At 37.0% G+C, this 25,816-nt stretch overlaps 1 protein-coding gene across 1 annotated transcript in view; it reads left to right on the top strand.

Moving 5' to 3' along the window:
• Positions 1 to 13,700: 13,700 nt before the first annotated feature.
• The window catches only part of LOC133647970 (aldehyde oxidase 1-like), a 45,707-nt gene continuing 33,591 nt past the window's right edge, over positions 13,701 to 25,816 (top strand). Inside the window, exons 1-3 of the mRNA XM_062043734.1 lie at positions 13,701 to 13,811; positions 20,308 to 20,365; positions 20,491 to 20,587. Coding sequence (XP_061899718.1) covers positions 13,737 to 13,811; positions 20,308 to 20,365; positions 20,491 to 20,587 — 230 coding nt within the window. The 5' untranslated portion in view covers positions 13,701 to 13,736. The remainder of the gene's footprint in view (positions 13,812 to 20,307; positions 20,366 to 20,490; positions 20,588 to 25,816) is intronic.

Here is a 25,816-nt window from a genome sequence, read left to right as displayed (position 1 = left end):
CTGGTAAATTAAACACCCCCTGCGTTTCCACCAAAAACTACCCGAGTAAAAAAGGACAGGATAGGATAGACTTTATTTATCCCACAATGGCTAAATTGTGTGTTTCCAAAAGTTTGGACACACCTTCTCGTTTCAATGGGTTTTCTTTTAATTTCATGACTATATTGTAGATTGTCACCGAAGGCATCAAAACTATGACACCTGTGAAGTGAAAACCATTTCAGGTGGCTACCTCTTGAAGCTCATGGAGAGAATGCCAAGAGTGTACAAAACAATAATCAGAGCAAAAGGTGACTATTTTGAAGAAACTAGAATATAAAACATGTTTTCAATTATTTCACCTTTTTTTTGTTAAGTACATAACTCCACATGTGTTCATTCATAGTTTGATGCCTTCAGTGGCAATCTACAATATACATAGTCATGAAAATATATATATATATATATTGATAGCATCGTCTTTTGTTGAAATATATATATATATATATATATATATATATATATATATATATATATATATATATATATATGTATGTATGTATGTATGTATATGTATGTATGTATGTATGTATGTATGTATATACATATATATATATATATATATATATATGTGTGTGTGTGTGTGTGTGTGTGTTTATATGTGTGTATATATCCATCATATATGTGTCAAGTTTCACATGAAAGTTCTCTTTTTCTGGCCATTTTGAGCGTTTAATTGACCCCACAAATGTGATGCTCCAGAAACTCAATCTGCTCAAAGGAAGGTCAGTTTTGTAGCTTCTGTAACGAGCTCAACTGTTTTCAGATGTGTGAACATGATTGCACAAGGGTTTTCTAATCATCAATTAGCCTTCTGAGCCAATCAGCAAACACATTTATTAGAACACTGGAGTGATAGTTGCTGGAAATGGGCCTCTATACACCTATGTAGATATTGCACCAAAAACCAGACATTTGCAGCTAGAATAGTCATTTACCACATTAGCAATGTATAGAGTGTATTTCTTTAAAGTTAAGACTAGTTTAAAGTTATCTTCATTGAAAAGTACAGTGCTTTTCCTTCAAAAATAAGGACATTTCAATGTGACCCCAAACTTTTGAACGGTAGTGTATGTATGTATATATATGTATGTATGTACCTTATATATATATATATATATATATATATATATATATATATATATATATATATATATATATATATATATATATATATATATATATATATATATATATATATATATATATATATATATATATATATATATATGTGTGTGTGTGTGTATATGTATAAGTGTATATATACAGTATATATGTATATATGCATAAGTGTATATATATATGTGTTTGTGTATGTATGTGCTGGTAGTGCGGCTGTGACAGCAACTTGAGGGTTCGATCCCCTTCCTTGTCACGTCCGTTGTCTTTATACAAGACACTTCACCCTTGCTCCTGATGGGTCGTGGTTAGGGCCTTGCACGGCAGCTCAGTACGACTGGGTGAATGTGGAAATAGTGTCAATTCGCTTTGAGTGCCTTGAAGGTAGAAAAGCGCTTTAGAAGTATAGCCCATTTACCTTTTTGACTGTACTTGAATGTATAATAGACTGTATTTATATTATTCACATGTGAATAATGCTGTATAATAGACTATATTATTATTATTTACATGTGAATAATGCTGTATAACAGACTGTATTTATATTATTCACATGTGAATAATGCTGTATAATAGACTGTATTTATATTATTCACATGTGAATAATGCTGTATAATAGACTGTATTTATATTATTCACATGTGAATAATGCTGTATAATAGACTGTATTTATATTATTCACATGTGAATAATATAAATACTGTCTATTATACAGCATTATTCACATGTAAATTATGTTGTATAATAGACTGTATTTATATTATTCACATGTGAATAATGCTGTATAATAGACAGTATTTATATTATTCACATGTGAATAATTCTGTATACTAGACTGTATTTATATTATTCACATGTGAATAATATAAATACTGTCTATTATGCAGCATTATTCACATGTAAATAATGCTGTATAATAGACTGTATTTATATTATTCACATGTGAATAATGCTGTATAATAGACTGTATTTATATTATTCACATGTGAATAATGCTGTATAATAGACTGTATTTATATTATTTACATGTGAATAATGCTGTATAATAGACTGTATTTATATTATTCACATGTGAATAATGCTGTATAATAGACTGTATTTATATTATTCATATGTAAATAATGCTGTATAATAGACTGTATTTATATTATTCATATGTAAATAATGCTGTATAATAGACTGTATTTATATTATTCACATGTAAAATAAAAAACCTTAGTGTTTATTGTTTATTGTGAGCGAACTGTGGTGCTGAATTTTCCCCAGGGATCAATAAAGTACTTTCTATTCTATTGTATTTTTTTTCTAATTTTTCGTAATCGACCCGGGTCCCAAAGATTGACTGGTTAATTGCAATCGACGGGTTGGCGACCCCCCGATGTACATTATGTGGGTGTTGAAATTGTGTTTTTTTCTTCTGTTTGTCTATGTATGGCAGAGGTGGGACCAAGTCATTGCTTTGCAAGTCACAAGTAAGTCTCAAGTCTTTGCCCTCAAGTCTCGAGTCAAGTCCCGAGTCAAGACAGGCAAGTCCCGAGTCAAGTCCAAAGTCAAGACTGGAAAGTCTCAAGTCAAGTCACAAGTCATGCATTTTCAGTTTCGAGTCCTTTCAAGTCCTTTTAACCACAGACTAATATTTTTCCACAGATTGTGTATGCTTTTAAAACGTTGCATTTATTTATTAAAACAAGTGCATTTGAAATAGCAGGAAAAAAAATAGTACTGACATTGCAATTCATAATAGCACTATTAACCAGTCATTTTAATAGTGTAAACCAATTTAAACATTTCACTCATTCCTTTACAGAATAAACACATTTGCAAAAACAAGTGCAACTGTACTTATTTGTACAAAAGTGTTAACATTGTATGTCCATGGCATATTGCATTGTAACTAGTTCCACAGCAGTTTCTATTCTGTTCTTACCTTATCTCATTGATCTCATCTCATACTGTATGTGTGTTGATGTGTGCGTACACATGAAAAACATAACAAATACATGAACATAACAATGAACAGAGTTGTACTTTTTAGATGTCAGGGCCCTATGCAATATGTACACATATTCTTAATATAGTATACATTTTAACTGACCTTTATTTGACTATGTTTGTCTTTTTGTAGGTGGCTAAAATACGCGGTGCTGCTGACCGCCGTCTAACGTTACGTTATTGTGTGTGATACATTGACTAACGTAACGTTATGTGTAGGTACCTCATGCAACCCTGCTTAAAAAAAATCACTTGACAAAAAGTATGAATAAGGTAGCGAACTGCAGTGGACGCAACAGATTGCCGTGTTTGCAATGACGTTATAACCACAGACATCTTATAAGTAGACGCAGCATTGGTTGCTGTGACGCGAGCAATTTGCATCTTGAAGTGGTGATGAGGAGCCGGCGAGTAGCCTAAACTGACAGTTGACAGGTAGAAAACAAAGATGCCGGGCTGGTGTTCAGCGTTTTCCTGCTCAAATGAGCGGACTGTTGAAAATAGGAATCGGGGGATTACTTTTCACAAGTAAGATTTAACATTAATGTACTATTGGTTGTATTTTATGAAAATAACATTTCCACAGAGTTGAGAAGGAGCAAAGATCTTCAATATTTGTATGTGAAAATCACAAAGAAATCTTCTGGGGGAGGATGACGCCCCTACAGGGGTTTGGTTTACAAACTTTCAGCCCCACCTAAAACAAAATTCACCAGCCGCCACTGATTATGATGCATTCTCATTTTTAGGCAATACTTTCTTAACAGTATAATTGTAACCAGGAATAAGTCTTCAAGTAACAATATTCAAATACTAACATTGTTGGGTAAGACAGCATTTGGTTTTATTCTGAATCCAGTGAAACAGATTGGTGGTTTTAGCTGATATAAAGACTTTCAGGTGTTTATATATGTTTAAGTATTTGGCAGACGCTTTTATCCAAAGCGACATTCATAAAAAATACATACATACCAATCACTGTAAACATGATCATTTAAGGGAAGAATGTAATACAACATATCAATACAAAGTGTCAAGACGGAATAAACTCTCTGCTGCTGCAGCAACAGAGATACAGTCTATAAGATATATAGATATCTAATGTATTCATACATTGTTTATGTAGGATATACACATGTATATATAACCTAATCATATTGTTTCTTCAATTTAAAAATAGCTGACCGTTTTTTTCCCCTTTCTCTGGGATTATATTCCCAGTTTTGATCTCGGACGTCTGGTCACTTATAGCGTATAAGAATATTATATTACTGTTAAGCAAACTATGAATAATAAAACACGCCAAAACATGTGTCCTTTATCATAGCTACACGTATGACAACAAAGCGCGTGAAAATCAGTGGTACTCAGTGAGGTAAGATGAATTAAATGCGCTGACAGTTCATTGCTCCTGCCAAATGAATTGCACTAGTGGAGCGGATCACCACTCCAAGATGGCGTCCCCGCGTCTCGTCTGCGCCTGTAGGCAGTAGCGCTCCATGCTGCGTACCCTTACAGTGTATAAGATGTCTATGGTTATAACGTTAGCAGTGAGTTTACAGCCTCACTGATTTAACTACACAGCAAATAAAAGTCACGTTACTTAGCCAATAAACGTTAGCTTACATTCAAAACTTACCCTTTGTGCATCTTCAAATGTCGAACGAAGTTGGAAGTTGTTACGTCTCCGTCTGTAATATTCGAACTGCATGATTTGCATACGGCAATTCGTTTTTTGTTGACCGAGTTGTAGTTTTAATACCCGAGCGAAATTAACTTTGGCATAATTGTTTCTCACTGCCGCATTGTTTGACAATTCTTCTTCATTGGTTGTCCTGCAATTTGATTGGATGAGAGCTGTGTGATGAAAACAGCGTATATCTCATTTGATTGGCTGTTGTACTGAGAGCACACCAGCTGACAGGAACAACACGCTGATAGACACAGACGAAGAAAAGGAAAAATACGGAGCGGAGCGCTCTCAAATAACTTTTTAATCTTTGGGTTTTGGGGAAAGTAGCAAGTCATGTCAAGTCAAAAGGCTCAAGTCCAAGTGAAGTCACAAGTCATTGATGTTAAAGTCTAAGTCGAGTTGCAAGTCTCTTTACATTTTGTCAAGTCGAGTCCGAAGTCATCAAATTCATGACTCGAGTCTGACTCGAATCCAAGTCATGTGACTCGAGTCCACACCTCTGATGTATGGTGATATCGTATGTGCGCTATATGTAATAATAACAATTTTCTTGGTTTTCTGTTGTGTTTTACTTTTTGTAGCTGTATGTAAAGATGGCGGTAAAAGTGGCAGCTGGTTGCATAAACTCTGTCCTCTTTTAATGTCTTTTATGTCCTTTGTTTTCTTTAATGTTTCCCTCGTTTTCACCTTATTTTTGTGGACTTTTTCAATCTGCACTGCACTGCAAATGGGACTCCACAACTTCGCTTTGAGCATAGTTGTGAAACGGAGGAGCCAGTAAACGAGTGGAACGAAGTTACATCACGTCAAATGTTGACTATTAATGTTTTTACATGCTGTAAAAGTAGTCAGCAATGACACGCCGTTTGTGTAGTTTTTGGCATCAACCCAAGTGAACTGAATGCTAAAGCTAACAGGCTAACGCTAAATCTGATTTATTCTCATGTTTATGGTTTGTATATTGTTATTTACAGCTTTAATGGATCATAACGAATCGCCTGACCCTCATAAATTCAGCATGTCTTGTATCCTATTGCCATGTATTACTTTAGAATAAGAAAAATAAAAAAAAACATTTAATTAATTCCATCCATCCATCTTCTTCCGCTTATCCGAGGTCAGGCGCGGGGGCAGCAGCCTAAGCAGGGAAGCCCAGACTTTCCTCTCCCCAGCCACTTCGTCCAGCTCCTCCCGGGGGATCCCGAGGCGTTCCCAGGCCAGCCAGGAGACATAGTCTTCCCAACGTGTCCTGGGTCTTCCCCGTGGCCTCCTACCGGTTGGACGTGCCCTAAACACCTCCCTAGGGAGGCGTTCGGGTGGCATCCTGACCAGATGCCCGAACCACCTCATCTGGCTCCTCTCGATGTGGAGGAGCAGCGGCTTTACTTTGAGCTCCCCCCGGATGGCAGAGCTTCTCACCCTATCTCTAAGGGAGAGACCCGCCACCCAGCGGAGGAAACTCATTTCGGCCGCTTGTACCCGTGATCTTGTCCTTTCGGTCATAACCCAAAGCTCATGACCATAGGTGAGGATGGGAACGTAGATCGACCGGTAAATTGAGAGCTTTGCCTTCCGGCTCAGCTCCTTCTTCACCACAACGGATCGATACAGCGTCTGCATTACTGAAGACGCCGCACCTGTCGATCTCACGATCCACTCTTCCCTCAGTCGTGAACAAGACTCCTAGGTACTTGAACTCCTCCACTTGGGGCAGAGTCTCCTCCGCAACCCGGAGATGGCACTCCACCCTTTTCCGGGCGAGAACCATGGACTCGGACTTGGAGGTGCTGATTCTCATCCCAGTCGCTTCACACTCGGCTGCGAACCGATCCAGCGAGAGCTGAAGATCCTGGCCGGATGAAGCCATCAGGACCACATCATCCGCAAAAAGCAGAGACCTAATCCTGCAGCCACCAAACCAGATCCCCTCAACGCCTTGACTGCGCCTAGAAATTCTGTCCATAAAAGTTATGAACAGAATCGGTGACAAAGGGCAGCCTTGGCGGAGTCCAACCCTCACTGGAAACGTGTCCGACTTACTGCCGGCAATGCGGACCAAACTCTGGCACTGATCATACAGGGCATTTAATTAATTAAAAAATGAATATGATCTAACATTGTCAGGTTGAAACACTGATGACATCTAATAATCAGACAAGAAGCAAGGAATCATGCAGAGACAGAGTTCAATTTAGCTCGAGGAGACACGTGTTTTGGGCTGTATTCTAGTTACAGATCCGAACTACGTTCTAAAAGTCAAGCCCGCGTGCCCGACAACTCCAGTTAGACACAATATATGATTATAGAATAAATAAGAATTAGTTGATGCAGGTCATATCGCCTTGTCTCTGCTCTGTCTGCGTCACGGCGGTGTTCGGCCTTGGCAGCCGGCAGGCCGAGTCTGGACACAACACTGATAAAGTCGGCTGACAATCTTTTGGACTGCCAGCTTTGCATAGATACAAAAATACCACTTCAGCACAATTGACGATAATTTATAGCAATGGCCCTTAAAGGCCTACTGAAATTGTTTTTTTTTATTTAAACGGGAATAGCAGATCCATTCTATGTGTCATACTTGATCATTTTGCGATATTGCCATATTTTTGCTGAAAGGATTTAGTAGAGAAAATCGACGATAAAGTTCGCAACTTTTGCTCGCTGATAAAAAAAAAGCCTTGCCTGTACCGGAAGTAGCGTGACGTCACAAGAGCTAGTATTCCTCACAATTTTCCTTTGTTTACAATGGAGCGAGAGAGATTCGGACCGAGAAAGCGACGATTACCCCATTAATTTGAGCGAGGATGAAAGATTCGTAGATGAGGAACGTTACAGTGAAGGACTAGAGAGGCAGTGATGGACGTATCTTTTTTCGCTCTGACTGTAACTTAGGTACAAGCTGGCTCATTGGATTCCACACTCTCTCCTTTTTCTATTGTGGATCACGGATTTGTATTTTAAACCACCTCGGATACTATATCCTCTTGAAAATGAGAGTCGAGCACGCGAAATGGACATTTAAAGTGACTTTTATCTCCACGACAATACTTCGGTGACACACTTAGCTAATGAGCTAACGTGATAGCATCGTTCTCAAATGCAGACAGAAACAAAATAAATAAACCCCTGACTGGAAGGATAGACAGAAGATCAACAATACTATTAAACCATGGACATGTAACTACACGGTTAAAAATTCTCAGCCTGGTAAGGCTTAACTATGCTGTTGCTAACGACGCTAAGGCTAATTTAGCAACTTGGAAACCGGACCTCACAGAACTATGATAAAAACATTAGCGCTCCACCTACGCCAGCCAGCCCTCATCTTCCCATCAACACCCGTGCTCACCTGCGTTCCAGCGATCGACGGCGCGACGAAGGACTTCATCCGTGGGTTTGGCGGCAAGCATCGGCTAGGCGTAGTAAGTAGTCCTTGTTGTGTTGCTGTAAGTATTGTACTTAGCCGCTAATACACCGATCGATCCCACCTACAACGTTCTTCTTTGCAGCCTCCATTGTTCATTAAACAAATTGCAAAAGATTCACCAACACAGATGTCCAGAATACTGTGGAATTTTGTCGAAGAAAACAAGAGGTTTCTGTATCGGGTTCGATGGGGTCCAACCACTTCCGTGGATTTTGTGACGTCAGGCGCATAAATCATATCCAAAGGAGTTTTTCAACCGGAAGTGTGGCGGGAATTTTAAAATGTCACTTTATAAGTTAACCCGGCCGTATTGGCATGTGTTGCAATGTTAAGATTTCATCATTGATATATAAACTATCAGACTGCGTGGTCGCTAGTAGTGGCTTTCAGTTGGCCCTTAAGCATAAAGTTAGTGTGATAATACACACATAATTATTCTAACAAACATCTAACTGATCAATTCCCCAAAGTCTTCTATTTGTATTTGTGGCGCTGTAAGAAGAGAAAAGAGAGCCTCTGCACCTTGAGATGTTGCCCCAGTACCACCGCCAGCTGTGTTTGCTCAGTGCGGGCATCACATGCTGCCATTGCTGTGGTGATCATGTTCTTGGGCGGGCTCTCTGCCCGAAGAGATGTAATGATGACAATAGCGTTATTGTATTCTTCAATAAAATATTGTTCTGCATATGAAATGTATTTGTTGACCTAATGCTAATAGTGTCTGGTCGTTTCTTAACTGCGTAGGTCTTTTTTCCAGTGCCAGCCACACTGCTTTAAAGGCCTACTGAAATGAATTTTTTTTATTCAAACGGGAATAGCAGATCCATTCTATGTGTCATACTTGATCATTTTGCGATATTGCCATATTTTTGCTGAAAGGATTTAGTAGAGAAAATCGACGATAAAGTTCGCAACTTTTGCTCGCTGATAAAAAAAAAGCCTTGCCTGTACCGGAAGTAGCGTGACGTCACAAGAGCTAGTATTCCTCACAATTCCCCATTGTTTACAATGGAGGGAGAGCGATTCGGACCGAGAACGCGACGATTACCCCATTAATTTGAGCGAGGATGAAAGATTCGTGGATGAGGAACGTTAGAGTGAAGAACTAGAGAGGCAGTGCAGGGTGTATCTTTTTTCGCTCTGACCGTAACTTACACTACCGTTCAAAAGTTTGGGGTCACATTGAAATGTCCTTATTTTTGAAGGAAAAGCACTGTACTTTTCAATGAAGATAACTTTAAACTAGTCTTAACTTGAAAGAAATACACTCTATACATTGCTAATGTGGTAAATGACTATTCTAGCTGCAAATGTCTGGTTTTTGGTGCAATATCTACACAGGTGTATAGAGGCCCATTTCCAGCGACTATCACTCCAGTGTTCTAATGGTACAATGTGTTTGCTCATTGGCTCAGAAGGCTAATTGATGATTAGAAAACCCTTGTGCAATCATGTTCACACATCTGAAAACAGTTGAGCTCGTTACAGAAGCTACAAAACTGACCTTCCTTTGAGCAGATTGAGTTTCTGGAGCATCACATTTGTGGGGTCAATTAAACGCTCAAAATGGCCAGAAAAAGAGAACTTTCATCTGAAACTCGACAGTCTATTCTTGTTCTCAGAAATGAAGGCTATTCCACAAAATTGTTTGGGTGACCCCAAACTTTTGAACGGTAGTGTAGGTACAAGGTCTCATTTGATTCCACACACTCTCCTTTTTCTATTGTGGATCACGGATTTGTATTTTAAACCACCTCGGATACTATATCCTCTTGAAAATGAGAGTCGAGAACGCGAAATGGACATTCACAGTGACTTTTATCTCCACGACAATACATCTGCGAAGCTCTTTAGCTACTGAGCTAACGTGATAGCATCTGTCTCAAATGCAGATAGAAACAAAATAAAGAAATCCCTGACTGGAAGGATAGACAGAAGATAAACAATACTATTAAACCATGGACATGTAACTACACGGTTAAAAATTCTCAGCCTGGCAAAGCTTAACAATGCTGTTGCTAACGACGCTGAAGCTAACTTAGCAACCGGAGCTCACAGAGCTATGATAAAAACATTAGCGCTCCACCTACGCCAGCCAGCCCTCATCTGCTCATCAACACCCGTGCTCACCTGCGTTCCAGCGATCGACGGCGCGACGAAGGACTTCACCTGATCACAGATGTCTGCTATCCAAGTAAGTCCTCTTTGTTGTGTTGCTGCAGCCAGCCACTAATACACCGATCCCACCTACAGCTTTCTTCTTTGCAGCCTCCATTGTTCATTAAACAAATTGCAAAAGATTCACCAACACAGATGTCCAGAATACTGTGGAATTTTGCAATGAAAACAGAGCAGTTTGTATGGTGACACATTGGGTACGAATACTTCCGTTGCCGTCGTGACGTCACGCGCATACGTCATCATACATAGACGTTTCCAGCCGGAAGTTTAGCGGGAAATTTAAAATGTCACTTTATAAGTTAACCCGGCCGTATTGGCATGTGTTGCAATGTTAAGATTTCATCATTGATATATAAACTATCAGACTGCGTGGTCCGTAGTCGTGGATTTTAGTAGGCCTTTAAATGTAACTTAGATAATGGGTTTCACTAAGTAAAGCGCTTTGAGTCACTTGAGAAAAGCGCTATATAAATGTAATTCACTTCACTTCCCTAACATTGTCTGTTTATTTATATGGCATGCATGTAGAAATATACGTACGTACATACTGGCGACCATTCCAAGGTACCTCGCCTCTTGTCTGAGATCAGCCGGGATAGGCTTTAGCTTACCCGTGACACCTAATGAGGACACGCGGTGTAGAAAATGGATGGATGTTATGGTTATGGTTTATTTGTTTCAGATATGCTTAATAAGTGACATAAAAGGACATCATGTGCTCACATCTGCACAAGTCAACAAGTCTGGAATGTGTAGGAAAAAGCAGGTTATTTAGTCATGCTCCCTTTCCATCTATTACTAACTGTAGCGGTAAAGTCTAAACCAGGGGTCACCAACGCGGTGCCCGCGGGCACCAGGTAGCCCGTAAGGACCAGATGAGTAGCCCGCCGGCCTGTTCTAAAAATAGCTCAAATAGCAGCACTTACCAGTGAGCTGCCTCTATTTTTTAAATTGTATTTATTTACTAGCAAGCTGGTCTCGCTTTGCCCGACATTTTTAATTCTAAGAGAGACAAAACTCAAATAGAATTTGAAAATCCAAGAAAATATTTTAAAGACTTGGTCTTCACTTGTTTAAATAAATTCATTAATTCTTTTACTTTGCTTCTTATAACTTTCAGAAAGACAATTTAGGAGAAAAAATACAACCTTAAAAATGATTTTAGGATTTTTAAACACATATACCTTTTTACCTTTTAAATTCTTTCCTCTTCTTTCCTGACAATTTAAATCAATGTTCAAGTAATTTTTTATTTTTTTTATTGTAAAGAATAATAAATATATTTTTTAATTTAATTCTTCATTTTAGCTTCTGCTGACTGAAGCCTTGCTTTTGAAGAATCCTCCATCAAGTCTTTTATTGGGCGCCAAACAATCATCCATGCCACACCCACTTCAAGTCCACTACTGAAAACCCTAATGATGTGTCTGTCCAGCCAGCAGCAACATAGATAATAAGTCATTGTCTTTAAGTCTTCAACACGGGAGGTAAGAGGTGGCACTCTGGATTTTAACATCTTGTCCTGTGTATTTGGAAACAGATATTGACACTTACATTATCTTGTTTGCTTACATTTTGTCATTTTAATTTTGTTTGCTTCATGTGCAAATAAAAAAATGCTAATAAGAAAATACAAGTTTTAAATTTGTGCAGTGTTAAGAAAAATGACGATTTTTTTTTAAAAGTAATAAAGTTATCAGAATCAGAATCAGAATAGTTTTTATTTCCATTGTTTGAGAACGGGTTCACAAACTAGAAATTTTTCTTGGTGCAATCGTGCAAAAGTCATAAAATAAGTAATAAATATTTAATAAGGTTATTAAAGTAAATTATTGATAATTAAAACAAACTAAATAACTTCCGATAAATGTATGAATCAAAATAAAGCAAAAATATTGCTAATAAACATTATATATATATATATATATATATATATATATATATATATATATATATATATATATATATATATATATATATGTATGTATATATATATATGTATATGTGTGTGTGTGTGTGTGTGTGTGTGTGTGTGTGTGTGTGTATATATACAGTATATATATATATATATATATATATATATATATATATATGTATATATATACATATGTATATATATATTTATATATATATATACATATATATATATATATATATATATATATATATATATATATATATATGTATATATATATATATATATATATACATGTATATATATACATATGTATATATATATTTATATATATATACATATATATATATATATATATGTATATATATATATATATATATATATATATATATATATATATATATATATATATATATACATGTATATATATACATATGTATATATATATTTATATATATATATACATATATATATATATGTATATATATATATATATATATATATATATATATATATATATATATATATATATATATATATATATATATATATATATATATATATATGTGTGTGTGTGTGTGTGTGTGTGTGTGTGTGTGTGTGTGTGTGTGTGTGTGTGTGTGTGTATTCATCATACACGCACACACACACACACAAACATACGCTTTTATACTGTATTTATTTTGTGTATTGATTGTGCAAATTTGTATACATGCAATCATACATAAATAATATATACATACATAGAAGAGAAGACATACTACAAAAACAATACACATTTTTGTATCTTTGGAAGAATGTAACCTCCCAGGGGGTAATCATGGGTCAAATGCAGAGAATGTGTGTGTGACAATCATTGGTACTTTAACTTGAATGACTATTTTTATTATTGAATTTACTGCTTAATAATGTCACATTTAAAACAATCTATGGTATTATTTTAGTGTTGTGATAGACATATTTTGATGATTAAAGCTATTGTTAATGTTCATAATATAATTGCATTTGTTTGCAACCCCCCATAGGGGGACAAGCGGTAGGAAATGGATTGATGCATGCATGCAGAATAGTTTTCCAAACAGTGCTTGAAATGATAACCAACTGTACTTAAATATGAAATTAAATCACACACATAATGCTTAACAGTGATTATTAATGTTAAAGTTGAGCGTTGAAAATTGATCTGATCCACTAATATTTGTACATAAACTGGTTATTCACGCCACCTTCTAAAACATTTCAGAGTATTTAAGTGTGGCAAATAAAGTGTGACGGCTCAGCTGCTTTTAAAGCTCCCCGCACTCCACTTCCGGTTGTTTTATTTTGAAAGTGTCCTCGCCAGGAAGCTGAGCATTTTCGAAGCTGGACTGATGAAAACTATTGGCGTGACAATGTCCGAACCCGCAGAAAGAGACACTTTATGTTTTTTTGTCAACGGGAAAAAGGTAAGTGTGTGTAATGTGTGTTTTTATGTTGCCGCTTTTGTAAGAAAAGCGTTCACTTGCCACGTCTTAAGATGTGCAAGAGCCGATACAGAAGTCACTACAAACACTTGGCTGTAGTGTACAGTTGTGCAATAACACAACATCTATGTTACATATCTCATGACTGTCCGTCAACGGTGACTATCTTATTATTTGTAAAGGCAGGATGTTTGCAAGTCAATTATTGTTACAGTTATGTAACACAGTTGTTGCCACCATTTATCGATAATTACTTAACATGTGAATAGGCGCCAAAGAAAAAGTCACAAAAAGTCAAGATAAATACACAGGTTGATATCTGGAAGGTACATACTTCTTTTAACGTGGCCCACAAAAGCCTTGAAATGGTATAAAAGCATTTAATCTTTTCTTACAAAATGAATTAGTTTGTTCCATTTTGATGGGGAAAAAAAATACATGTACATCTATTAAACTGTAATATCTAATAATGCAACAAATAAGTTAAAGTTACCAATGATAGTCTCACACACACACTAGGTGTGGTGAAATTACTCTCTGCATTCGACCCATCCCCTTGTTTCACCCCCGGGGAGGTGAGGGGAGCAGTGAGCAGCAGCGGTGGCCGCGCTCGGGAATCATTTTGGTGATTTAACCCCCAATTCCAAACCTTGATGCTGAGTGCCAAGCAGGGGGGTAATGGGTCCCATTTTTATAGTCTTTGGTATGGTTTGGTATCATAGGGATGATGTTTGATAAGAAATTATCGGGTTTGAGCCCATTATCGATTCCTTATCGATTCTCTTATCGAATCCAGATAGGTTGTTGTATATGGAAAAAAACACACAATATTTGTTTGAACAAAAGCTCACTTTTATTTTATAAGAAAAAAAAAAAAAAAAAAAAAAAAAAAAAATATTGACTGTTGTTACCCCCCTTTTAAAAAAAATAAAAAAAATAAAAAATATATATATATATTGACTGTTGTTACCCAAAGTATATTAAGTGGGATTTTTCTGAAAAACAAATATATACAGCAACACAAAAACAACTTGTCTCTGTGAATCACTATAGGTGTATAAATCAATCAATCAATCAATCAATGTTTATTTATATGGCCCTAAATCACAAGTGTCTCAAAGGGCTGTACAAGCCACAACGACATCCTCGGTACAGAGCCCACATACGGGCAAGGAAAACTCACCCCAGTGGTACGTCAATGTGAATGACGTCCCACTGTAATATAATAATGTAAATAATAATATAGTGTTAAATAAAATCAGTACCTTGGGCAAAAAACTGAAAATAATACAGCTCTCCAAAAAGTGCACTTCTACTGCTATTGGAACATACTAACTACACACACTATGACACTAAGAACGCCACAGTCATCAATCAACAATTCTGCAGTCCTGGTTGACATCAGAGGTAACTTTATTTTAGCCTAAAGGCTACGAGTGAGCCGATATGGAAATTAACCGGCAACAGTTAAGGTTAGTTACTCACCGGCACTATCACTGGAACTGGGGCTGCAGGTTGAAGCACAGGAAGAGGGGCGTGCTTCGTCATCTCTGTCGCTGCTTCTCCACGTGTCGAAGACACGACACGGTTCTGGAACGTTCAGGTTATGTGCGGCCTGAACATGTTTGTTGTACTGCTCCCCTTACATGAGAGCGAAGCCTGGCAATAATTGCATATTGCCGTTTCCTCGTCTTATTTTTTTGTTAAATGAAGCAATGCCTTGAGGCGTTTTTTCCGGTCCATTATTTTTGCTGCTACAAAAAATATATCTTATAAAATATACAGTAAAAGCTAAAATGTCTCTTAAAGCTCTGCCCCTTTAATTAGTGCATACTAAATAATTTAACTTTAGCCTACTACTACAACTATATTATTTACCAGCAACATAAAGTGAAACAGAGGCAGAGGTGTCCTGCCACAGTCAGTAACAAATAAACAGAAAACAGTAGTGGTCAAATACAAATAAGGCAACAAGAGAAGTATCCTACACTTCTCTTTTGTAAAGTAAATCTGAACAGCCTATATGGGCATCTACATCAACTATATGATTTGCCTGAGAAGCTGGACAGGACAAAAAATAAAAAATATAAAAAATAAAAATATATATATATATATTTTTTTTTTAAAATTTGTGCTGGACGTAATTCTTTCGTGGCGGGCCGCCACAAATAAATGAATGTGTGGGAAACACTGTAGAGAATGTGAAGTGATTTGTTAAACCAAATGTTTTTTTCCATATACAACAACCTATCTGGACTCGATAAGAGAATCGATAAGGAATCGGTTCGATAAGAGGATTCGATAATAGGCTCGAACTTTAATATTTTTGACTCAATAAATAAAGTGTTTGTATGTTCTCTATATCCAACATTATGTATCAGTCTAATTAATTTTTTTTGTAACACGGTTAACGAATGTAGCGCACATTTGTAGTTATTTCCCCACATTTCTGCACAATAACTCAGATATGGTAATACTATAGTAGCGAGCAGTAGAGCAGTGTTTCCCATAAACTGCCAAGATACCTGTGGCGGTGGGGGCGTGGCTATGGGCGTGGTCACAATGACATCATCGAGTAATTTGCATAATTTACTACAATGATATGATTTTCTCTAAAAAGGTTCAAAAAATGTATACTTACTAATTAATAATAACAGTTTTGTTTTAAGCATCCATCCATCCATCCATCCATCCATCCATCCATCCATCCATCCATCCATTTTACAATATAATTACAACACTTTATGTACATATTTATATACAGATTTGAACAATGAGTTATTCACTGAAATATATGTATTAATTGTGGTTCTTACAAAAAATATATCTTATAAAATATAAAAGCTAAAATGTCTCTTAAAGCTCTGCCCCTTTAATTAGTGCATACTAAATAATTTAACTGTAGCCTACTACTACAACCATATTATTTACCAGCAACATAAAGTGAAACAGAGGCAGAGGTGTCCTGCCACAGTCAGTAACAAATAAACAGAAAACAGTAGTGGTCAAATACAAATAAGGCAACAAGAGAAGTATCCTACACTTCTCTTTTGTAAAGTAAATCTGAACAGCCGATATGGGCATCTACATCAACTATATGATTTGCCTGAGAAGCTGGACAGGACAAAAATTAAAAAATATAAAAAAAATAAAAATAAAATTATTATTATTTTTTTTTTAAATTTGTGCTGGACGTAATTCTTTCGTGGCGGGCCGCCACAAATAAATGAATGTGTGGGAAACACTGTAGAGAATGTGAAGTGATTTGTTACACCAAATATTGTGTGTTTTTTTTCCATATACAACAACCTATCTGGACTCGATAAGAGAATCGATAAGGAATCGGTTCGATAATAGGATTCGATAATAGGCTCGAACTTTAATATTTTTGACTCAATAAATAAAGTGTTTGTATGTTCTCTATATCCAACATTATGTATCAGTCTAATTTTTTTTGTAACACAGTTAACGAATGTAGCGCACATTTGTAGTTATTTCCCCACATTTCTGCACAATAACTCAGATATGGTAATACTATAGTAGCGAGCAGTAGAGCAGTGTTTCCCATAAACTGCCAAGATACCTGTGGCGGTGGGGGCGTGGCTATGGGCGTGGTCACAATGACATCATCAAGTAATTTGCATAATTTACTACAATGATATGATTTTCTCTAAAAAGGTAAAAAAAATGTATACTTACTAATTAATAATAACAGTTTTGTTTTAAAGGTCCATCCATCCATCCATTTTACAATATAATTACAACACTTTATGTACATATTTATATACAGATTTGAACAATGAGTTATTCACTGAAATATATTTATTAATTGTGGTTCTTACAAAAAATATATCTTATAAAATATAAAAGCTAAAATGTCTCTTAAAGCTCAGCTCCTTTAATTAGTGCATACTAAATAATTTAACTGTAGCCTACTACTACAACCATATTATTTACCAGCAACATAAAGTGAAACAGAGGCAGAGGTGTCCTGCCACAGTCAGTAACAAATAAACAGAAAACAGTAGTGGTCAAATACAAATAAGGCAACAAGAGAAGTATCCTACACTTCTCTTTTGTAAAGTAAATCTGAACAGCCTATATGGGCATCTACATCAACTATATGATTTGCCTGAGAAGCTGGACAGGACAAAAAAAAAAATTAAAAAAAAAAAAAAAATTATTATTTTTTTTTTAAATTTGTGCTGGACGTAATTCTTTCGTGGCGGGCCGCCACAAATAAATGAATGTGTGGGAAACACTGTAGAGAATGTGAAGTGATTTGTTAAACCAAATGTTTTTTTCCATATACAACAACCTATCTGGACTCGATAAGAGAATCGATAAGGAATCGGTTCGATAATAGGATTCGATAATAGGCCCGAACTTCAATATTTTTGACTCAATAAATAAAGTGTTTGTATGTTCTCTATATCCAACATTATGTATCAGTCTAATTAATTTTTTTTGTAACACGGTTAACGAATGTAGCGCACATTTGTAGTTATTTCCCCACATTTCTGCACAATAACTCAGATATGGTAATACTATAGTAGCGAGCAGTAGAGCAGTGTTTCCCATAAACTGCCAAGATACCTGTGGCGGCGGGGGCGTGGCTATGGGCGTGGTCACAATGACATCATCGAGTAATTTGCATAATTTACTACAATGATATGATTTTCTCTAAAAAGGTTAAAAAAATGTATACTTACTAATTAATAATAACAGTTTTGTTTTAAACGTCCATCCATCCATCCATTTTACAATATAATTACAACACTTTATGTACATATTTATATACAGATTTGAACAATAAGTTATTCACTGAAATATATTTATTAATTGTGGTTCTTACAAAAAATATATCTTATAAAATATAAAAGCTAAAATGTTTCTTAAAGCTCTGCCCCTTTAATTAGTGCATACTAAATCATTTAACTTTAGCCTACTACTACAACCATATTATTTACCAGCAACATAAAGTGAAACAGAGGCAGAGGTGTCCTGCCACAGTCAGTAACAAATAAACAGAAAACAGTAGTGGTCAAATACAAATAAGGCAACAAGAGAAGTATCCTACACTTCTCTTTTGTAAAGTAAATCTGAACAGCCGATATGGGCATCTACATCAACTATATGATTTGCCTGAGAAGCTGGACAGGACAAAAAATAAAAAAAATAAAAATAATTTTTTATTTTTTTTAAAATTTGTGCTGGACGTAATTCTTTCGTGGCGGGCCGCCACAAATAAATGAATGTGTGGGAAACACTGTAGAGAATGTGAAGTGATTTGTTAAACCAAATATTGTGTGGTTTTTTTCCATATACAACAACCTATCTGGACTCGATAAGGAATCGGTTCCATAAGAGGATTCGATAATAGGCTCAAACTTTAATATTTTTGACTCAATAAATAAAGTATTTGTATGTTCTCTATATCCAACATTATGTATCAGTCTAATTCATTTTTTTTGTAACACGGTTAACGAATGTAGCGCACATTTGTAGTTATTTCCCCACATTTCTGCACAATAACTCAGATATGGTAATACTATAGTAGCGAGCAGTAGAGAATGTGACGTGATTTGTTAAACCAAATATTGTGTGGTTTTTTCCATATAAAACAACCTATCTGGACTCGATAAGAGAATCGATAAGGAATCGGTTCGATAAGAGGACTCGATAATAGGCTCGAACTCGATAATTTCTTATCAAACATCATCCCTAATGGTAATACTATAATAGCGAGCAGTAGAGAATGTGAAGTGATTTGTTAAACCAAATATTGTGTGTTTTTTTCCATATAAAACAACCTATCTGGACTCGATAAGAGAATCGATAAGGAATCGATTCGATAAGAGGACTCGATAATAGGCTCGAACTCGATAATTTCTTATCAAACATCATCCCTAATGGTAATACTATAGTAGCGAGCAGTAGAGAATGTGACGTGATTTGTTAAACCAAATATTGTGTGGTTTTTTCCATATAAAACAACCTATCTGGACTCGATAAGAGAATCGATAAGGAATCGGTTCGATAAGAGGATTCGATAATAGGCTCAAACTTGATAATTTCTTATCAAACATCATCCCTACTAATGCGTGGGATTCTTTATTTGAGCACTTGATTTTGTGGAACGATACATGGGAAAACGGACCAGTTTGTTAGGCGCGATGTTTGGCCGGAGACATCCATCCCGTCCATCCATTTTCTACCGCTTGTCCCTTACAAGGTCGCGGGGGGTGCTGGAGCCTATCTCAGCTGCATTCGGGCGGGAAGGCGGGGTACACGCTGGACAAGTCGCCACCTCATCGCAGGGCCAACACAGATAGACAGACGACATTCACACTCACAGTTTATGAAAACCAGGGAAAAAGGTTGTCGTAAAACCAAATTAGGGCGCACAAAACCTCAGGTTAACTTTGTTTTGAGCTGATGTCGGTGCATGCTGGACTTAATGTTACTTTACCAACAGGTGACTGAAGAGCACGTGGATCCTGAGACCACGCTGTTGTCCTTCCTGAGGCAAAAGCGTATCCTTTTCACTTCACAGCCGCAAACAGGATCACCCGCTCAAATTGTTTATCTATGTCGTATCGAAGGTCATATGAGCGTCTCACTTTTTTGATGCATGTTTTTCTCCTGACCGTGACACCAGTGAGGTTGACTGGAACCAAATATGGCTGCGGAGGAGGAGGCTGCGGTGCGTGCACCGTGATGGTGTCACGCTATCGAACTTCAAACAAAACCATTGTGTATCCTTCAAGATGACAACAGCAGTCTTTGCCCCTTTCCAGTTAATATAAGGACATTCATTCATTTATAGAGATGTCCGATAATATCGGTCTGCCGATATTATCGGCCGATAAATGCGTTAAAATGTAATATCGGAAATTATCTGTATCGGTTTTTTTATTGTCAGTATCGTTTTTTTTTTGTTTTTTTTAATTTAATCCACATAAAAAACACAAGATACACTTACAATTAGTGCACCAACCCACCCCATTTACACTCATTCACACAAAAGGGTTGTTTCTTTCTGTTATTAATATTCTGGTTCCTACATTATATATCAATATATATCAATACAGTCTGCAAGGGATACAGTCCGTAAGCACACATGATTGTGCGTGCTGCTGGTCCACTAATAATACTAACCTTTAACAGTTAATTTTACAAATTGTCATTAATTACTAGTTTCTATGTAACTGTTTTTATATTGTTTTACTTTCTTTTTTATTCAAGAAAATGTTTTTAATTTATTCATCTTATTTTATTTGATTCATTTTTTTTTTTAAAGTACCTTATCTTCACCATATCTGGTTGTCCAAATTAGGCATAATAATGTGTTAATTCCACGACTGTATATATCGGTTGATATCGGTATCGGTTGATATCGGTATCGGTAATTAAAGAGTTGGACAATATCGGCATATCAGATATCGGCAAAAAGCCATTATCGGACATCCCTATTCATTTACTTTTGCAGGGAATATTTAGTTTGCTGCATCAATAGTTGTTCAGTTAAAGGCCTACTGAAAGCCACTACTAGCGACCACGCAGTCTGATAGTTTATATATCAATGATGAAATCTTAACATTGCAACTAGGGCTGCAACAACTAATCGATTAAATCGATTAAAATCGATTATTAAAATAGTTGCCGATTAATTTAGTCATCGATTCGTTGGATCTATGCTATGCGCATGCGCAGATGTTTTTTTGTTTTCTTTTTAAAAAATTGTATTATTATTATTATTTTTTAAATAAACCTTTATTTATAAACTGCAACATGTACAAACAGCTGTGAAACAATAATCAAAATAAGTACGGTGCCAGTATGCTGTTTTTTTTCAATAAAATACTGGATAGGATAGAAATGTAGTTTGTCTCTTTTATCCGATTATTAATCGATTAATCAAAGTAATAATCGCCAGATTAATCGATTATCAAATTAATCGTTAGTTGCAGCCCTAATTGCAACACATGCCAATACGGCCGGGTTAACTTATAAAGTGCGATTTTTAAATTTTCCGGGAAATATCCGGCTGAAAACGTCTCGGTATGATGACGTTTGCGCGTGACGTCAGGGATTGAGCGGAAGTATTGGGACACCGTTGTGTCCCAATACAAACAGCTCTGTTTTCATCGCAAAATTCCATATTCTGGACATCTGCGTTGGTGAATCTTTTGCAATTTGTTTAATGAACAATGGAGACTGCAAAGAAGAAAACTGTAGGTGGGATCGGTGTATTAGCGGTTGGCTGCAGCAACACAAACAGGAGGACTTTGAGTTGGATAGCAGACGCGCTACCGCGAGTACGCAGCTTTCTTCCAAACATTTGATCGCTTGCCCGTACGTGCGTGCCGCTATGTGCATGTCACGTACGTAACTTTGGTGAAATATATGTGCTGTATGAACTTTGCGGAAGTGAACGGTACTTTGGGCTGTGGGATTGAGTGTGTTGTGCGGGTGTTTGATTTGTATTGGCGGGTTATATGGACGGGAGGGGGGAGGTGTTTGTTATGCGGGATTAATTTGTGGCATATTAAATATAAGCCTGGTTGTGTTGTGGCTAATAGAGTATATATATGTCTTGTGTTTATTTACTGTTTTAGTCATTCCCAGCTGAATATCAGGTCCCACCCGCCTCTCACAGCATCTTCCCTATCTGAATCGCTTCCACTGCCCTCTAATCCTTCACTCTCACTTTCCTCATCCACGAATCTCTCATCCTCGCTCAAATTAATGGGGTAATCGTCGCTTTCTCGGTCCGAATCGCTCACGCTGCTGGCGTCCATGATTGTAAACAATGTGCAGATGTGAGGAGCTCCACAACATGTGACGTCACGCTACTTCCGGTACAGGCAAGGCTTTTTTTATCAGCGACCAAAAGTTGCGAACTTTATCGTCGATGTTCTCTACTAAATCCTTTCAGCAAAAATATGGCAATATCGCGAAATGATCAAGCAGGACACATAGAATGGATCTGCTATCCACATTTAAATAAGAAAATCTCATTTCAGTAGGCCTTTAAAGGCCTACTGAAATGAATTTTTTTTATTTAAACGGGGATAGCAGATCTATTCTATGTGTCATACTTGATCATTTCGCGATATTGCCATATTTTTGCTGAAAGGATTTAGTATAGAACAACGACGATAAAGATTGCAACTTTTGGTATCTGATAAAAAAAAGGCTTGCACCTACCGGAAGTAGCGTGACGTAGTCAGTTGAACATATACGCAAAGTTCCCTATTGTTTACAATGATGGCCGCATGAAGTGAGAGAGATTCGGACCGAGAAAGCGACAATTTCCCCATTAATTTGAGCGAGGATGAAAGATTTGTGGATGAGTAAAGTGCAAGTGAAGGACTAGTGGGGAGTTGAAGCTATTCAGATAGGGAAGATGCTGTGAGAGCCGGGGGTGACCTGATATTCAGCTGGGAATGACTACAACAGTAAATAAACACAAGACATATATATACTCTATTAGCCACAACACAACCAGGCTTATATTTAATATGCCACAAATTAATCCTGCATAAAAACACCTGCGTGTTTGTTATGCTAGCTCCTAGCTCCTCTGCTAGCTCCTAGCTCCATAGAACACGCCAATACAATTCAAACACCTGATCAACACACACAATCACTCAGCCCAAAAGACCGTTTACCTAACCCAAGGTTCATAAAGCTTATATATTTTTAAAAAGTTACGTACGTGACGCGCACATACGGTCAAGTTATCGAATGTTTAGCAGCCAAGGCTGCATACTCACGGTACCTGATATTCAGCTGGGAATGACTACAACAGTAAATAAACACAAGACATATATATACTCTATTAGCCACAACACAACCAGGCTTATATTTAATATGCCACAAATTAATCCTGCATAATAACACCTGCGTGTTTGTTATGCTAGCTCCTAGCTCCTCTGCTAGCTCCTAGCTCCATAGAACACGCCAATACAATTCAAACACCCGATCAACACACACAATCACTCAGCCCAAAAGACCGTTCACCTAACCCAAGGTTCATAAAGCTTATATATTTTTAAAAAGTTACGTACGTGACGCGCACTTACGGTACGGTACGTGTTATGCTAGCTCCTAGCTCCTCTGCTAGCTCCTAGCTCCATAGAACACGCCAATACAATTCAAACACATGATCAACACACACAATCACTCAGCCCAAAAGACCGTTCACCTAACCCAAGGTTCATAAAGCTTATATATTTAAAAAAAGTTACGTACATACGCAAAAAAAAGCCAAAGCTGCATACTCACAGTAGCACGTCTGCGTCTTTGTCATCCAAATCAAAGTAATCCTGGTAAGAGTCTGTGTTGTCCCAGTTCTCTACAGGCGTCTGTGTATCCAAATCAAAAGTCCTCCTGGTTAGAGTCTCTGTTATCCGAGTTCTTCCATCTTGACTGCATCTTTCGGGAATGTAAACAAAGAAGCGCCGGCTGTGTACTGTTGTGGCTGACTACGTTCGAAAAATACGTCCATTTCGCACCGACAACTTTCTTCTTTGCTTGCTTGGCTTCCTTCTCCATAATGCAATGAACATGATTGAAACAGATTCACGAACACAGATGTCCAGAATACTGTGGAATTATGAAATGAAAACAGAGCTTTTTCGTACCGGCTTCAATGTGGAAGGCATACCCGTGTTCGTCGGGCTACGTCACGCGCATACGTCATCCTCAGAGGCGTTTCGAACCGGAAGTTTAGCGGCAAATTTAAAATGTCACTTTATAAGTTAACCCGGCCGTATTGGCATGTGTTATAATGTTAAGATTTCATCATTGATATATAAACTATCAGACTGCGTGGTCGGTAGTAGTGGGTTTCAGTAGGCCTTTAAGTATTAACCAAATTACATGTACATTAAATATATATGGATGCCCGATAATATCGGACTGCCGATATTATCAGCCGATAAATGCTTTAAAATGTAATGTCGGAAATTATCGGTATCTGTTTCAAAATTATTGGTATCGGTTTCAAAAAGTAAAATGTATGACTTTTTAAAACGCTGCTGTGTACACGGACGTAGGGAGAAGTACAGAGCGCCAATAATCCTTAAAGGCACTGCCTTTGCGTGCCGGCCCAATCACATAATATCTACGGCTTTTCACACACACAAGTGAATGCAAGGCATACTTAGTCAACAGCCATACAGGTCACACTGAGGGTGGCCGTATAAACAACTTTAACACTGTTACAAATATGCGCCACACTGTGAACCCACACCAAACAAGAATGACAAACACATTTCGGGAGAACATCCGCACCGTAACACAACATAAACACAACAGAACAAACACCCAGAACCCCTTGCAGCACTAACTCTTCCGGGACGCTACAATATACACCCCCCGCTACCTAAGAATTCCCCCAATCCCGCCCACCTCAACCTCCTCATTCTCTCTCAGGGAGAGCATGTCCCAAATTCCAAGCTGCTGTTTTGAGGCATGTTAAAAAAAAAAAGCACTTTGTGACTTCAATAATAAATATGGCAGTGCCATGTAGGCATTTTTTTCCATAACTTGAGTTGATTTATTTTGGAAAACCTTGTTACATTGTTTAATGCATCCAGCGGGGCATCACAACAAAATTAGGCATAATAATGTGTTAATTCCACGACTGTATATATCGGTATCGGTTGGTATCGGAATCGGTAATTAAGAGTTGGACAATATCGGAATATCGGATATCGGCAAAATGCCATTATCGGACATCTCTAATTAAATATACATAAAGACTTTAGAAAAGAGAGCAAAGGTAATATTTGCCAAACTCACTACTCCTATAGTACTGTTGTCAGCAAGTGTTTTACAAGCGTTTGCTGTAGAAAAGTGCAATTGATAACATTGCAGCTCAGCCAGAAAAACAAGTTTGGCAAAAAAAAAAAGACGAATACAAAAAAAAAAGAGGGCTGCATACAGAAGAATGCAAACAGTCTTTATTTGTGGTG

Source organism: Entelurus aequoreus, linkage group LG01 (assembly GCF_033978785.1).
Source record: "Entelurus aequoreus isolate RoL-2023_Sb linkage group LG01, RoL_Eaeq_v1.1, whole genome shotgun sequence".
NCBI classification, from domain to species: Eukaryota; Metazoa; Chordata; class Actinopteri; order Syngnathiformes; family Syngnathidae; genus Entelurus; species Entelurus aequoreus.
Note: the sequence above shows the minus strand (reverse complement) of the source record. Positions and strands in the feature narration are given on the sequence as shown.